Source organism: Staurois parvus, unplaced genomic scaffold (genome assembly GCF_062004578.1).
Source record: "Staurois parvus isolate SC_StPar_1 unplaced genomic scaffold, SC_StPar_1.0 ptg000447l, whole genome shotgun sequence".
Taxonomy (NCBI): domain Eukaryota; kingdom Metazoa; phylum Chordata; class Amphibia; order Anura; family Ranidae; genus Staurois; species Staurois parvus.
The window spans coordinates 1,211,183-1,228,010 of NW_028318243.1; the positions used below are offsets into that span (position 1 = coordinate 1,211,183).

At 45.6% G+C, this 16,828-nt stretch overlaps 1 protein-coding gene across 1 annotated transcript; it reads right to left on the reverse strand.

Moving 5' to 3' along the window:
- Positions 1–653: 653 nt before the first annotated feature.
- Positions 654–16,058, reverse strand: CDK5RAP2 (CDK5 regulatory subunit associated protein 2). The gene has a single exon (XM_089688160.1). The coding sequence runs from the start codon at positions 15,041–15,043 to the stop codon at positions 9,674–9,676; it is 5,370 nt and encodes a 1,789-aa protein (XP_089544286.1). The 5' UTR covers positions 15,044–16,058; the 3' UTR covers positions 654–9,673.
- Positions 16,059–16,828: the final 770 nt, after the last annotated feature.

Genomic DNA, 16,828 nt, shown 5'->3' on the forward strand with positions numbered 1-16,828 from the left:
GCCACTAATTACCAGGGAACCACTGACCACCAGGGATCCTTGAATATGTTTGGAGAATACCTGAAACTCTAAATGTGAGTTTTATACCGATTTTAAGTTGATATATCAGAATAAAGACGTGCTTCACCATTAGTACCTTTTGCCTCGTTATTTGCGATCCGTGTATCTCAGGAGAAGTACCACCAGGAGGCTGGACGTCGTTGGACCCACCGGTGAACCAGATGTGACCCCCGAGTGTTTGCTGAGGCCCCCGAGTGTCTATCGTGGATGACCGGTCACTGTTCTTATTGCTGTCCAGGCCTTTTCCAGTTGCTGATGGTATACCTGATGACATGCATACAACGCTCAGTTTGTATGTTCCTGTGGTAAGCGCATTATTGTACTAGATTCTTCGGGATTTTAGACCAAATTAACTTCTGAAGCTCCTGCTATTTGTGTACATCTCACATGTGTTCAATCCACAGGAACTTTTTCGCTGTGTTTCTTCATCACATACCAGACTTTTTGTATTCAAGGTTTTGATATTATGTTCCAGCGATTATGCTGAGATTTTGTGTTCAACATTACATTATCTATTTATGGCGCTGCATATTCCAATTATTTATATATACATCAAACCGACTACTGCAAATAAAACAGACCACATCAAAGGATACTTAATAAACAATGTCCTTTATAAAGGGGCACAAACTTTAATAAAGCTGGCAAAGCAAAAAAAAAAAAAAAAAAAAAATAGAATGGTAAACAGCCAATGGTACAAATAAAGAGTGTCTTGAGTTCCAACATACATTGCAATAATGGCAATTTGGCTCCAATTAGTTATGAAAAATTTTAGCAATATTTTTTTTCTTCCCCTATTGTATATCCAGGCTGGTGTGCTTTTTTTTTTAATTAACTATTAAAGCAGAACTCCACCCAAACATTTGTATATTTTAGCTGAAGCGTGTTACTATCTGAACTACGTAACAATTTTATGCATTTAAAAATGTTACCTAAAATTTTGATCAGCTACATTGTGCGCTGCCTGACATGCCATGGCGTGGGTGCAAGCGCTTAGCTCCACAGTTTGGGGTTACTTGGATCGCTGTGGTACAGAAGAATTGCAGCCAGGAACCTCTCAGGTATATATATATATATATATATGGCACCAGAGAGTGAAAACTACTTCTTAAAACAACAGGACAGGTTTGCTTTAATAAGCAGGAAACACACATGTAATCAGCTTTACATGTTACAGTGAACCTGTGCCAACTCATGCAGGGCAAAAATAAAGGATGGAATCACAGCTCACCCTCTTGGCTCATAGACTTTCCTTCTGTTTGCTCCCCTGGCGCCCTGTTCATCTGCCTGAGCATAGGTCAGTGGTTCTCAACCTGTGGGTCGCGACCCCTTTGAGGGTCGAACAACCCTTTCACAGGGGTCGCCTAAGACCATCGGAAAACACATATTTCCGATGTGTAAAGAGCAGCTACTGTGTAGAAAGCAGCTTCTGTGTTGAAAGCAGCTACTCTCTTGAAAGCAGCTACTGTGTTGAAAGCAGCAGTATTGGAGGTAAAACGACACTTCATGAATTATAATTTTATGGTTGGGGGTCACCACAACATAATTTTATGGTTGGAGGTCACCACAACATGAGGAACTGTATTAAAAGGTTGCGGCATTAGGAAGGTTGAGAACCATTGGCATAGGTCCTGTGCTTTCTGGACAGGGCCTAGACAAGGGGTGGGCGAGAGGGGCAGCTGCCTTGGACGCAAATGTTTGCTGTAGGGATAGGGGCAGGGGTGGACTGACAACTCATGGGGCCCCCTGGGCAATAGGGGATCATGGGGCCCCTGTGTCTTTGTCCAAACTCAAAAAAGCCTATGAAAAAGGTACCAGGGGCATCTCATGGGGCCCCCTACTGACCCCGGGCCCTCAGGCAGTGCCCGAGTTTCCAAATGGTCAGTCTGCACCTGGATAGGGGGCAACATCCTTCCGTTACAAGGCTGACAGGAGTAGTGACAGTGGAAATGATCCTGACAAGCGAGTGACTGCTGGGTGTAGAATCCCATGAACCAGGAAAGGGAGGAGGGGCAGTTTGGCATCTTTGCCCTGGGTGTTGGATGACCTTGTCCTGCGAATATATATATATATATATATTTATCTGTTACTTCCATCTCTCCGGTAACCTAAGGCTTAACTTAGTAAGCTATAATGATAACTTTTTTGCCAGGACAGATAATTTAATCAATGAAAGCTGAAAATAAATCCAGTTATATCAAATAAGATTTATAGCTGTGTACACACTGAACCTATAGACCAGCGTTTCTCAACCATTTCACACCCAAGGAACCCCTGAAATAACTTTCAGGTCTCGGGGAACTCCTGGTAAGATTAGAGGATGGAAGAAAGTCCTTCACATTGTTGGTGGTCAGAAGGAAGAATGTCCACCTTACAGGTGGCCAGAATGACACCCTTGCAGTCATACCGCTAGCTCTGCCGAGTGGAGTTGGACCTGGAACTATGGCGGCATCATCGGTTGGGAAGTCAGTTAGCCACAGTTCAAGGAACCCCTAGCCACCCCTGGTTGAGAATGGCTGCTATATAGTATACCCTGTGCTGCTGTATTATATAGCTGGGTCTTCAAATGTAAAAGCCAACCTTTCATCTCAGTGGCAATGTCCACCTATTCAACGTGCCCCCCCCCCTCCTCCCTAAAAAGCTGCAGATAAGTACCCGTGGGGGGAGGGGGAACAGTTACTATACTCACATTTCCCCGACCTCCATAGGGTTATGCCATCCTCCTGCCAACAAGATCCCTGGGAGGGCTGTGTGGCCCAAATCTCACCCACAGACTTTACAGCACAATGCACCATCATCCTATGAGATTTGGGCCCTTCAACATTCTCCAAAATCTGGCCAAACGTAGGATGACTCCACCCTGTCTAGGTCCTGTGGGAGGAAATGGTGTAAAAGTATGTATATTATTTACCAATCTCCCCTCCACAGATGCTTTTATGCAGCGTTTTAAGTTGGCTATAGAGGAATCTAAGTAAAGGCCGGATCAGAAGGGACTGCCCGAGATTCAATCCATGTATGGGCAGGCTGACTGATTGACTTGGGTACAACCAGACTGTTGGATTTGTCTACATGCAATTACCGCCAGCAGTTATAGCCGCTAGCAGTAATCATTGTATTCTACTGGCCCGGGAAGGCTTCCCGTCCCCCCCCTGCTGGCAGAACACAATAGCTCTGCAGAGTGTGTGTGTGTTTGGGGGGGTCAGCTCACCTCCCTAGAGGACTGGAAGCAATCTGTTTCCAGGCCCAAGCATTACTGGGACAGCTCACCTCCGATTCACCTCTGTGGATGCTAAGCCTTCATTGCCTATGCAGAAGCCAGGGATTTGAAAACTAAGGTCTTCTTCCTCTTTTATGCTTACGGTTGCCAGGATGGATCGGAGTGATTCAGATTGGTCAGTGTTGGCACGTGACCAATTCAACCAATCAGAATAGCTCAGAACCCTCCCCATGTCCCTAAGGAATGGAAAGACCACGGCTTCTAAATACTCAAACCACTGCACTGGAAGTGAACGCCAAGCTTATGCAGCAGGGACTGGGATGGGAGGTTTAGAAAGGGAGTAGTGAATTAAATCTGTACCACAGTACCCTGTAAATTAACGCCGATTTCCATGTTTGCTTTCACCAAGCTGGTCCAAACAAACTTTTTCCTTCACTAATTGCTGCAGTGTCTGTAACCACTGTATGTACTGCAGGTAAATTCAGCTACATACAAGTCACAGTGCTGGGCTTTGGCTGTGAGATACAGACTTCCCGTCTCACCTGACGGAACAATGCAATGCTGAGGCAGGGAGCTTGGCGTCATCAGCCCACCCCTCCGACTTACAGAACACAAAGCCTCCTACAAATGGCCGAGCTCCACTCTGGCCAACTTTGCATTGTTCTGGGTGTGAGCCCGAAGTTTCTGGAAACCCAACGCTGTATACTGTATGGAGCTGAAGTTACATGCAGGCCATACAGCGTTGAGACACACTGCAGAACTTCGTGAAGGAAATCGTTTTGTTTGGACCAGCTGTGTACAAACAAACTTTAAAAGGTTTGTTGAACTGGATGGACTTTTGTCTCTTTTCAGCCAGACTAACTAAGTAGCTATGTAAGGTAAAGCAATCATGGAAATCAGCTTAAGCCCCCATTCACACCAATGCGATTTGACAGTTCAAAATCGCATGACAAGTCGCACCCTATTTGTGCCTATGGAACCGTTCAAATCGGTGCAGCTTCAACTTTTGCAATGAGGCACTGATTTTGGGAAAAAAAAAAAAAAAGGTTCCCGCACTATTTTTGGTGATTTCTTGTACCACTTGCATAGATGTCAGACAAGCCACACATGAAATTCCACTGACCAGCAGCTTTGAAACTGCTCGTCAAGGTCACATTTTGCACTTCAAAAGAAGTGAATTCAAAGTCGCACTCAGTGAGAACCTGGGCTTAACCCTTAGACGCCGAGTGCACACAAATATGCAACCTCTCGGCGTCTGGGCCTTGACGCTGAGCGGCCGCACATTTGCATACCATTTGAAAACACGTGCTGAGAGTGCACGCCCTGCGCTCCCAATACGTATGTCCGTGACTCACGGAAAGGTCCAGATCTCCCAGACCTTTTCTGATCATGTGACCGCCGTGACAGCGAATCACGGCGGTCGCATGACCATAAAACCCCGCCCCCTGAAACCTCTTAAAGGGCCAGGAGGCGCCGGCGCAAAGGGGTTAAAGTGGAACTACCAGTAAATTTTTATTTTAAAAATGACAAACTGTATACGATGCAGCCTGCCAGTAACACGAGCAGCTTCCGTTTTTTGAAATCTTGTCTGCAAGTTACAGAATGACAGAATCAATGGGTAACTAAGCAATGTTGTGCGGGGGGGGGGGGACAGAAAAGTGCTGTATTACTGCTACTGAAAGACTGCATGATGTATATAGTTTTTCATTTTGTCACACTATACAGTGGCTGGGGGATAGCAGACGCCATATCAGATCGCAGATTACCGGGACAGCTCACCCCCCTAGAGGACTGGAAGCAATCTGTTTCCAGGCCCAAGCATTGTGGGAGGGGGTTCTGCTGAGGCAAGCTGTCCCAGTAAGAGTAAAGGGTGCCTGATACTTCCCAGCAGCCTTAGCCCACAGGAAACCCCGGCGAATGGTATAATCAAAAGACATACATGTCTGATTAAAAAAAAAAGGCACAAAACATTCTCATCACTTCAGGAAACAGCGGATACCCACTCTATACAACAGATAAAAATCCTTAACTTAAAACTTTACAAAGCAAAATATACCAATAAAAGGATAATACTTACAACAGAGATAAATACAGCCAAAAGATAAAACCATACTGGGTAATGCCAAGCGGTATGAATACAATTAGGAACTCGGTATAAAAAGCAACATGGCAAATAGGAGATGATTTCCCCACGCTTCCTGACTTGGACAGACATTTTTTGGGACGGAAAGTCCACTTTAAAATAAAAATGTACACTTGATGACTTCAATTTTGAAGGACAAGTCCGTGTAGAGAACTGTCGTCTGCACTCAGGACTTGTAATCATAAAAACAGCCCTTCTGGTAAAACCAGCAATACAAAGGAAGCAGCTCCAAGTTTACACTTGCGGTTGGAAGGGGGGGTGGTAAAAAGAGGCAGTCATTGGCGATATACACATGCTGCGGCAGCAAAAGTCCCTCCAATCACACTCAGCAGTACCACCAGCCACAACGCAACCCATGCAGGTTTTGAGAGTTCAGGAGGTGACATAGTGGGGGAATATTTACTAAAACTGGAGAGTGTAAAATCGGGTGCAGCTCTACATAGAAACCAATCAGCTTCCAGGTTTTATTGCCATAGATTGATTGAACAAGCTGAAGTCAGAAGCTGATTGGCTCCCATGCACAGCTCCACCGGATCCTGAATGCTCAAGTTTTAGTAAATCCACCCTAATGCCTTCTCGCCGCCTGTAAATCACCTGTGGATTTCCCTTCAGAAGGCTACCACGAGCGTACAAAAGCCCTAACAGAGGTGCTTTCAATGTCTCCAGGCGCTCCCTAACAGAGAAAGAGTAAGGCTACTGGGAGGGTCCCAAAACACGGCTGTAATGGAGTTCCTTTGGGTTGCCGCTGTTAAAGGGTTAAAAAAAAAACCTTCAGAAGAAAAAGGCCGGCAACACGGCACACCGTGCTTATAAATATCTTCTTTATTACAGATCCATCAGGATAAAAGGGGATCCAATGCACAAGACATATCGGTGCGTTTTGTTTCGGCTAAAGACCATCAAGGCTGAAACGCATCAAACCCGTCGTGTGCATTGGACCCCCTTTTATCCTGATGGATCAGTAATACGGAAGAGAATTATTCGCATGGTATGCCGCGTTGCCGACCTTTGTGTCTGAAGTTTGCCCAACAGCTTGTCTGGCCGTGGTCTGAGCTCAGGTACCACCAATCCCATCGTTATTCCAAACTGGAAGGGTTAGCACGGGTGTCAAACTGGCGGCCCTCCAGCTGTTGACAAACTACAAGTCCCATGATGCATTGCAAGATTGACAGTTACAAGCATGACTTCCAAGGGCAGAGGCATGACGGGACTTGTAATTTTGCAACAGCTGCCAGTTTGACGCCCCTGGGTTTCAGCATCACACTTTTGTATTATAGGCTTTAGTTCCAAAAAACTAAATCTGCCTTTGAAGGCAAGGGGAGCTTGTAGATAAAAACAAACAGTGCAGTGTCTTAGAAAGGATCTAGCAACAAGGCAGGATGAGATGAATGCCGGCTCTGGGAATTTTTTCAGTCAGCCCTCAGGAGGTATGTAAATAGCCTCCATCTATAGCAAGGGTGATATTTAAAGCGGAACTCCACCCAAAAGGGGAAAATCCTCTTTAAGCCTTTGTCTCCCCATTAAGGATTGGCACCTTTGGGGAGCGGGTACCCGAATTTGACAGGTACCCGCTCCCACTTCCATCGCATAGGCAAATGGAAGCGGAAGTTGTCCTCCCCCACTCCCTCCCCGTAGTCCCAGTAGACTACGGGGCCATTCACAAAGCACAGCGCTTCTCGCGCATGCGCAGTGGGCACCCGGCTGTGAAGCCGCAAGCTGTCACAGCCGGGTGCCCACACTGAAGATGCCGGTGCCAGGAAGAGAAGATGGCCGATTAAACCAGCGGTAGTGAGGACACCGCTGGACAGAGGGACAGGTAATTGTCTGTATTTTAAAAGTCAGCAGCTCCAGATTTTGTAGCTGCTGACTTTTATTTATTTTTTTTTAGGTGGAACTCCGCTTTAAAAAGATAAGTTTACCTTTGAGAACATGTTACATGCTCCACCCGTTTTTAGGGTGCAACATGTAATATGTTCCCATAGCCGCAGCCGTGCCTGCCGACCCCCTCCTTCTGACAGATAATACGGGGAGTTTTCCCGTACTGTCAGATTTGAAAACTGCGCAGCTCTGCAGGGCTCCGTCCATGCATTCATGGACTTTCGTGAATGAATGTACTGCAAGTTCCAGCAGCCTTAGCGGCTGTGGGCTTGTAGTTTTCAATGAACTACCATGGCGCTGTGGAGGTTCATTGAAGCTTCCTGTCAGTATATCTGCTTCACCGTACATCCCATATGGCAAGCAGATATTCTGACAGGTCTGCAGGAGTCCTGCATGGCATCAGCGGTCTATTGATCACCGGTGCAATGCTTTCCAGGCTCCTTTGGTCAAGAATAATGAATGCACATTTATTTTACCTGCGTGCAATGTGCATTTATTATTTTTGTCCAGAACTTACCCTTTAACCTCTTCACGCCGACGCCTCCCGGCCCTATAAAGGGTTTCAGATGCCGGGAGGCGGGGTTTTAGGGTCATGTGACTGCCGTGATTCGCTGTCACGATCGGAAAAGGTCCCGATCGCAAGGGGAGATCGGGACTTTTCCGTGAGACACCGACGTATGTGGTGGGAGTGTGCAAGGTGTGCATTCTGAGCCCATATGTGTTTTCAAATGGTACGCAAATATGCAGCCGCTCGGCATCAAGGCGCAGCCGCCGAGAGGCCGCATATTTGCATACGGTCAGTGTCAAGGGATTAACGTCAAACTGCACAGTTTGTTTCTATCTACAAACACCCCTAACCCGCATACGCAGTTTTCTGGTTAAGGTGAACTACCCCTTTAGGTCTCACGCACACAGGACATTTTTTTGTAAACTTTCCTAGAAGCCTTACTCCTGGCAGCAGTGTTTTGGCGAGAAAAAAAAAAATCAAAACGCCTGACGCTTGCAAAAGTTTGTAACTCGTTTAGCCACATCAAGTGTTTGGCCGTATATATCTCATTGGCCAGGATAATTTATTATGGCCACTGATATGAATTTAACGTTCAAGTGTGAAATGTGCCTAGCGTTAACGTGCGTTTAGATGCGTCAAGTGGTTTATTCTGCCAAAATGCTGCTGCTCCTGGTCGCACTGGCTTTTTTTTTCCTGCCTTTAAAACTCTCCTGCTACTAAGGCTAGGTTCACACCTGTGCGGCCCGCGATTTGCGGAGGTACAAGAGCCCATTAATTTGAATGGGCTACCGGGCACGCAGGAAAGAAGTCCCTGCATATATTTTTGAAATCGCAGCCCACACCGGAAACGAGGTTCCCAGTTCAGGTGCGATTTCCAGTGCAGGTCCAGCATTTCTCTCCGTGGGTGGTTGCGGCTGCCGGTATCTGTGCAGGTCCCGAAGCGGTACCACCAGCACAAATGTTAGCCTAAAAGTTTATGTGTGCATGGGCACATAGGATAACATGCAGGGGAGTTTAGAGGCAGGGGAAAAAAAACACAAAACACCTGACGCCCCTAGCAGCAGCAGTAAAAATATCCAGTGCATATGAGGCCTCATGCACACAGGGCATTTTTACAGCCACTTTTAGGGGAATCTCATGTTTTTTTTTTTTTTTTTACAGCTTTCAAAAGCCCCTCCATGTTGTCCTATGCACATTTAGAATTTTAGATGCTTTTAGGAGCTGTAAAAAAAAAAAAGGAAACATGCCATTGCATCCAGGAGCAGCAGCGTTTTGGCACAAAAAACCACTTGATGTGTGTAAATGAGTCTAAGCACGCATTAACGCTAGGCATGTTTAGCGCTTATTCTTTTCAATGGCCAGAATAATAGGTGCCCAAACACTTGTAAACACACCTAAACATTTACACAAGCATTTTTTTCTGCCAAAACACTGCTGACAAGAGAAGCCTTTTTTTTAACCCCTTCCCACCGGTGCCTCCCGGCCCTTTAAGAGTTTCAGAAGCCGGGATTTAGGGATCATGTGACCGCCGTGACACATCGTCACAGCGGTCACATGATTGGGAAAGGTCCCGATCGAAAGAGCAGACCAGGACCTTTCCATGAGTACCAGGCATGTGTGCTGGAAGCGCGCATATGTTAATTGCACACAAATGTGCGGCGTGAAGAGGTTAAAAAAGCCCCGTGTGCATGAGGCCTTGATACATAAGTAATTCTTATACTCACAAGTTCTGAATGCAAATAATAAAAAAAAATCTGAACCAGAACAAAAAAATAAATAAGGGGAACCTTTCCAACAAGGACAATGAAACACCTGACAAAAAGTTCTAATCCTTCACTCTAACCACAATGAAAACAGCAGTTGCTTTTCAATGCTTGTCCACTACCTGTACCGCTAGATTCCCTTTTGCTCGCTTTAAAATTTTGTGAGTCATTGCAAGCTGATTCAAAATAAGCTTCTCAATGTCCTCTTTCATTTGGTTTTCAGAGTAGACCCTTTTTACCATCCCAGACAACAACTTCTCTTGCTCTAGAACCCTCTTCCGAAGTTGGGTCATCTCCAGGTTTGCCTCTTCCACCTGGCGGATGTTGTAGGAGCTATGGGTCTGAAGGGGTAGGGACACCCTCCACAGGAGCTTCAGCAAGCAGCTTGCCTCCTCCAGAGATTGCTTGGTTCTGTTGAGCTTTTCAAAAAAGATGTTACCAAAATGTTCGGTCATGTTCAGCACGGAGGTCTGCACACCGTGGTCTATGAAAACCTCAGTCTCTTCCAGGACAGTTTTTGCTTCGAGGATCTGCTTACGGAGAGCATTGTAGTCTTCCACCAGGCCGAGCACATGGCAGCCATGTTTATCTGCCCACATTTTGTGTCCAGGAACTAAGCGCGACGGTGTATACAACAAGCTGTCAGCTGAATGGTCACTGTTGGCATCATCTTCACCGTAGTAGGCATCACTGAGTTTATACTCCAACTCTTTCAGCCATTCGACAGTCTGGGCGAGCTGGTCCTGGAAACCCAAAGCAATGTTGGAATCCAAACTAGAGGTGGAAATGAGATCTTCAAATGCTTTGATGACATTAATAAAGTTCTTTGAACACACAACGCTCAGATTGTGGCTCTCCTTTATCTTCTGTCTTTGATGAGACAGTTCCCGAGCTTGTGACTGTACCAGCAAATCGTACTTGGACAGGGAGGTGTCTTCAAACGGTCTATGAGAATCAGATACTGTAAGAAGCTTGCACTCTCTCTGTACTGTGGAGACCTTCTTAAAGCTGGAAGACTGAAATATAAGAGTTTCTTGATTGTTGGCACATTCCATACAGAAACGTTCATGGTGGCAGCATAGTCCAGAAACATTTTGGCTAGTAAAATTGTGACTGTTGACTTGGACTTCAAAATCTGGGTTTCCATTTTGGATTTCACTTAAACTTAGAGCATTTGTAATTGTTTTATCTATGAAAGAATGTTCAGAATCCCTATCCTCTGTGTCCACATTATCCAGTCTGAAACTGTTATCAATATCTTCCGACACTTTTTCTTCCCGAAGCCTCTCAATCTCGACTTGTGCACACTTTAACTGTTCAACCAACCTTTGGTTTTCCAGCTGCAGTTCTTTTACCAGGGACCTCACAGCCACATCTTCTTTATAAGCGTTATCCAAATCAGAATGAGCATTTTTGTTTTCTGAGTTAACCTCCCTTGCCTGAAGTTTCTCAATGTCCGTCTGGGCACATCTAAGCTGCTCAGCAAGCCTGAGGTTTTCTAACTGCAACTCCTTGTGCAGGGATTGTGCAGACAAATCTCTCTCTGCTAGATGTGCATTATTTTGGGTCGATGCATTTGTGATTTCAGACTCAATTGATGAACGGTGGCCATCCAGTGCAGACTTTAACTCCCCTGAAAGTTTGTCATTCCCTGACTGCAGTTCCTTAGACAAAGCCTGCTGTAAAGTATCCATCTTTTCTTTTTCATTTTTTTCCAGTTCGGTTGCAAATTCGGTGCCTTTCCCAGCCTTTTCCACTGGCTGAAGCTTTTCCAACTCTATCTGCCCACATTTTAATTGTCCAGACAGTCCATTTAGTCTCTCAGCCTCTAGGTCTCCTTGAAAGATCTGCCTTGAAGGCTCATTTCCAACATTGTTAGAATCATTCCAGCCTTTTTCCTTGTTTGATTTAAGGGTCTTTATTTCAAGTTTAGCACATTCTAACTGTTCTAGAAGTCTGCCGTTTTCTTCTTGCAATTCTTTCTCATGACAAACGTGTTCATTTAGTCCACTTAGTCTCTCAGCTTGAAGGTTCCCTTGTAAGATCTTTTTTGAAGGCTCATTCCCAGCATTGTCAGAATCATCCCAGCCTTTAGGTTTTTCCATTTCTGATTTAAGGGCCCTTATTTCAAGTTTAGCACATTCTAACTGTTCAAGCAGTCTGCGGTTTTCTTCTTTCAATCCATTCTCAAGCCACACATGTTCATTTAGTCCAATTAGTCTCTCAGCCTGAAGGTCTCCTTGTAGTATCTGTCTCGACGGCTCATTCCCAGCATTGCTAGAATCATCCCAGCTTTCAGATTTTTCCTTTTCTGATTTAAGGGCCCTTATTTCAAGTTTAGCACATTCTAACTGTTCCAACAGTCTGCTGTTTTCTTCTTTCAATTCTTTCTCATGACAAACGTGTTCATTTAGTCCACTTAGTCTCTCAGCTTGCATGATCTGCCCTGAAGGCTCAGTCCCAGAATTGACAATATCATCCCAGCCTTGTGGCATACCTTTAGGTTTTTCCTTGTCTGATTGAAGGGCCCTTATTTCCAGTTTAGCACATTCTAACTGTTCCAATAGTCTGCTGTTTTCTTCTTTCAATTCTTTCTCATGACAAACATGTTCATTTAGTCCGCTCAGTCTCTCAGCTTGAAGGTTCCCTTGTAAGATCTTTCTTGAAGGTTCAGTCCCAGCATTGTCAATATCATCCCAACCTTGTGGCGTACCTTTAGGTTTTTCATTGTCTGATTGAAGGGCCCTTATTTTCAGTTTAGTACATTCTAACTGTTCCAATAGTCTGCTGTTTTCTTCTTTCAATTCTTTCTCATGACAAACATGTTCATTTAGTCCGCTCAGTCTCTCAGCTTGAAGGTTCCCTTGCAAGATCTTTCTTGAGAGCTCATTCCCAGCATTGTCAGAATCATCCCAGCCTAGTGGCGTAACTTTAGATTTCCCCTTGTTTGATTTAAGGGCCCCTATTTCAAGTTTAGCAAAGTCTAACTGTTCTAGTAGTCCGTTTTCTTCTTTCTCAAGGAAAACGTGTTCATTTAGGTCATACAGGTCTCCTTGTATGGTCTGCCACGAAGGCTCAATCCCAGTGTTATCAGAATCATCCCAGCCTTTTGATGTACTCTTAGGTTCTTCTTTGTTTGATTTAAGGGCCATGATTTCAAGTTTAGCACATGCTAACTGTTCCAGCAGTCTGTTGTTTTCTTCTTGCAATGCCTTCTCAAGACAAACATGTTCAATTTCTCTGGAAGTAAGACAGGGCTCCGTTTTAACCCGTCTGCTTAAGGGAGACTTCAGAAGAACCGGAATTCTGGATTTTGTCAGGTTGTTTGAGAAACACTTTTGTTTGTCACTCTGGATTTCGATGCTGCTTTTATGAACGCCTGACGTAAACTGGAGGCTCTCTGCATTACTAAGGATTTTTTGAGCTCTATTATTAATGCTTTCTGAGGTTTCTTTTCCAAAGGCAAAAACGTCAACAAGAATGGCTTTGTCAGCGTAGTACGTCAGTTCAGTCTGAGTGGAAGTTGACACCATGCTTTGGCTGTGTACAGTGAGCTCATGCTTAGGATGTGTGACAACAGCTGCAGCACTTTCATCTTTTGCATTCTTCTCAATGACAGACAGTTCTAATTTGCTATCCCATGAATTATTTAGGTGTTCTTTGGTTAGAGAAGAATTTTTAGGTACAGTTTGTGTTTCCACCGATTTCATGAGCGGCCGGTTCACAGCTTCCACAATGTTGTTCTCACCCAAGTGATCGAGGCATATACTTAGATAAGACGTCTGATCCCCAAGAAACGACATTGTATCGCTTTCTCTATACTTTGCCATGATCTGGGCTTCCAAAATCTTTCTCAGTTCTTGGTTGGACTGAATATCTTTTTCTAGCCATTTACGAAGCATGATGATGGCATCAAGCTCTTTTTGCAGGCTTCCGGATTCCCTCTCATATTCGTGCAACCGGGAGCACAGATCCTGCTGAGCCTGAATAGTTAAAATCAGCTTTTTATAATCAGGATCGCCATCCTTCTTGAGGCTTTGGTCATGCAGGCCGGACTCCCTTGCTTCTGCTAAGGGAGTGTTTAAATTTTCAATCTCCTTCAGAAGCTTTTCATTTTCTTTTGTTTTTTTCTTTAATGCCAAAGTGAGGCCCTGGATAGCTTTATCCCGCTTCACGCCGTTTCTCTCTTCGTTGGATAATCCTGCTTTGCTCTCCTCTAGTTTCTGCTGCAGCTCATTTATGATGTTGCCCATTTCTTTAACTTTCTTTTGCCATTCGTTAACGTTATTTTCTTTCTCCTCTGAGCTTTTTGTCGCCAGGCAGTCCCTGCATGTCAGTCCTGGAGACTGCGAGCGACCTTCCTGAAGGTCCCTTTCTGGGAGCAAACTGACAGTCTTTGTTGCATTCACATTGGAAGTGTCACTTGGTATCATGGTGTGAATTTGTTTCTCCAGCTGAGTAATTAAAGCATCCTTGGAGCGCAAAGTCTCATTTAAGCACTGTATAATCCAGTCTCTCTCCTCCAATATCCCCATGCTTTTGTTGTACTGTTCTTTGACTGCCAGTAATCTCTCTTCAGAATTAAACCTTTGCATTCGCTCCTGGTCCAGGAGCACGCAGACTTTCTCTAGCTCAGCTTTCTCATGTTTTAGTTCCTCTAACAGCTGCAGTTTTTGGCGACTGGCCTCCTCCAGGTCCTGAAACTGCTTGAGATGGTCATCCTTCAACTGCTGAATAGTGACGTTGTGCTCTCCAGCAAGACTCTCCATGGCTTTAGATGCTCTCATAAGGAGGTTTTGTTTCTCCTGATACTCGTGTTTTAAGCTCTCCACCTCCACTTTGAGCTCTATGTTCATGCGGTGGAGCTCCTCACTGCTGTTATCACAATGTCTCTGCACTTGCTCCTCCAAAAAGTAGATGCGCAGCTTCAGGTTAAAGTTCTCTTTCTTTAGCTCGGTGATCTGCTTCTCGAAATCCTTCATGGTGTGTGCTCGGTCTACTGAAAGCCTGTCATAGCCCTTCATAAACTCATGAGCTCTCTCGTAACCCCCTCTCAGGGGGTAGGTGTTCTCTATGGACAGACTGTCCCCTCCATAGTGGAGGACATAGTCCTGGGCTAGAACATGTTTTCTCTCACGACGACCTCTCACAGGGTGATGTTTCCCTGCAAACATTATGTCCTTCTCAAAGCCCGAGGTGCCTCTGTTTGCAAGTATGGACGGTCTGTCTCTTTCATTAGGTTGCATCGGCTGGTCATCTTCTTCACCCAAGCTGTCTCTATCCAAAGGGAAGCTTTCACCCTCCAGGGTGTGGGGGCTGTCTCTTTGAAGGTTATCTTCATTCTCAGACCATCTGTCTCTTTCAATGTTGCTCCTAAGGGGGTCAATCTCCTCGGACCAGCTGTCTCTCTGCATGGTGAGATGGCCCTCTCTCAGAAACTCTTCACCCAACCCAGATGGGCTGTTTCTCTCCATTGTAAGAAGACAGTCTCTCTAAGCACAAGTCACATGATCTTAACCCTCACAGTGGATTTGTCTCACTCACAGTCTATTATGGGGCAATGTCTCACCTCATTGGTAAGGGACGTCTCACCTCAGATCAGCAGTCTCTCTTGGTAAGGGACGTCTCCCCTCAGATAGTGTCGAGGTTTCTCGTGAAGTGGCGTCACTCAGACTGGCGGTCTCTTTTCTTTCGTGAAGGGACGTCTCCCCTCAGATACTGTCAGGGTGTCTTGTGAAGTGATGTCTCTGGTCAGATACTGGCAGTCTCTATCTTTCCTGAAGTGACGTCTCAACTTGGGAGTCTCTCTCATGAATTCTTTCTCCTCAGACTAGCAGTCTCTCTCATGAAGGGACATCTCACCTCAGTTACTGAAAGGTTTCTTGTGAAGCGACAACCAGCAGCCTCGCTCTCTTGGGAAGTGCCGTCTTTCTTATTGGTCGCCTCTTCTCTGAAGTGACGTCTTTCTTCGGACTAGTTGGTCTCTCTCTTTCATGAAGGGACTTCTCTGCTCAGATACGATCAGTCTCTCTCGTAAAGTGACGTCTCTACTGAGATCAGCAGTCTCGCTCTCCTGGGAAGTGGCATCTTTCTTATTGGTCGCCTTTTCTCTGAGGTGACATCTCTCTTCTTACCGTGGTATATTTTTTATGAAGTGACGTCTCTCCTAAGACCAGCAGTCTCTCATGTAATGAAGTCTAACCTCACATAGTATCTCTCTGGTGGAGAGGTCTCTGAGGTGATGGTCTCTCTCCCGGCAGTCAGGCCTCCCCTCTCCTCATGTGACTCTCTCTGGTGCGCGCTCCCGCTCTCAGCGGCGGTTTCCCGCCCAAGCTCACTCGCGCGCCAAGAAGCCTATTCCGGACCCTCGTACCGGTCCGGTAACACCCGGTATTCGTCAGCTCTCCCGGGTCCCTTATAACGGTCACTTGGACTGCTATTCAAAACGCCGCCATCTTGCCTGACGTACCCTGTCCCCGCCTGCCGGCGCGCTCGCGTTCACCTCATCAGAGCAAGCCCCCGTCCCCGCCCATAGCGCACGCTCCCGGAGTGCAACCTGAGAGGGGAGCGCGAGCACGAGCGGAGTTCCCGCCTTCTGACCGGTCTGAGGTACAGAAGGAGGAGGGAGGGGGTTGGTGGTGTGAGGAATTCTGTCTGTCCTCGGGAGACCCTCATACAGCTCACTATTCCTCATACCGATCATCACACACATATCATCATTCCCTTCATCGTGTGTAGAGTTACATAGACCCTTCTCAGTTCATTCTACAGACTTTATTATTGTTTTTACATCTTCTCGTCTGTGTGTATGCCGCTGGACGGCGTTATCGAAAATTAGTGTCCATTGGTGGACGACGTTTCAATTCATATGCATGGATGGCGGGCGTTGTCAACGATTTAATATATATCGCCAGAAGGAGTTATGTATGATTAAATCACAGCACGGCGTTATTGACGATTAATAGCTATCGCCAGACGGAGTTATGAATGATTAAATTGCAGGACGGCGTTATTGACTAATAATATCTATCGCCAGACAGAGTTATAGACAATTAAATCGCAGGAAGGCGTTATCGACATTATCGCCAGATGGAGTTATAGACAATTAAATCGCAGGACGGTGTTTTCGATGATTAATATCTATCGCCAGATGGAAATCTAGACGATTAAATCGCAGGACGGCGTTATCAACGATTAATAGCTATCGCCAGACGGAGTTATGAACGATTAAATCGCAGGATGGCGTTATCGACAATATC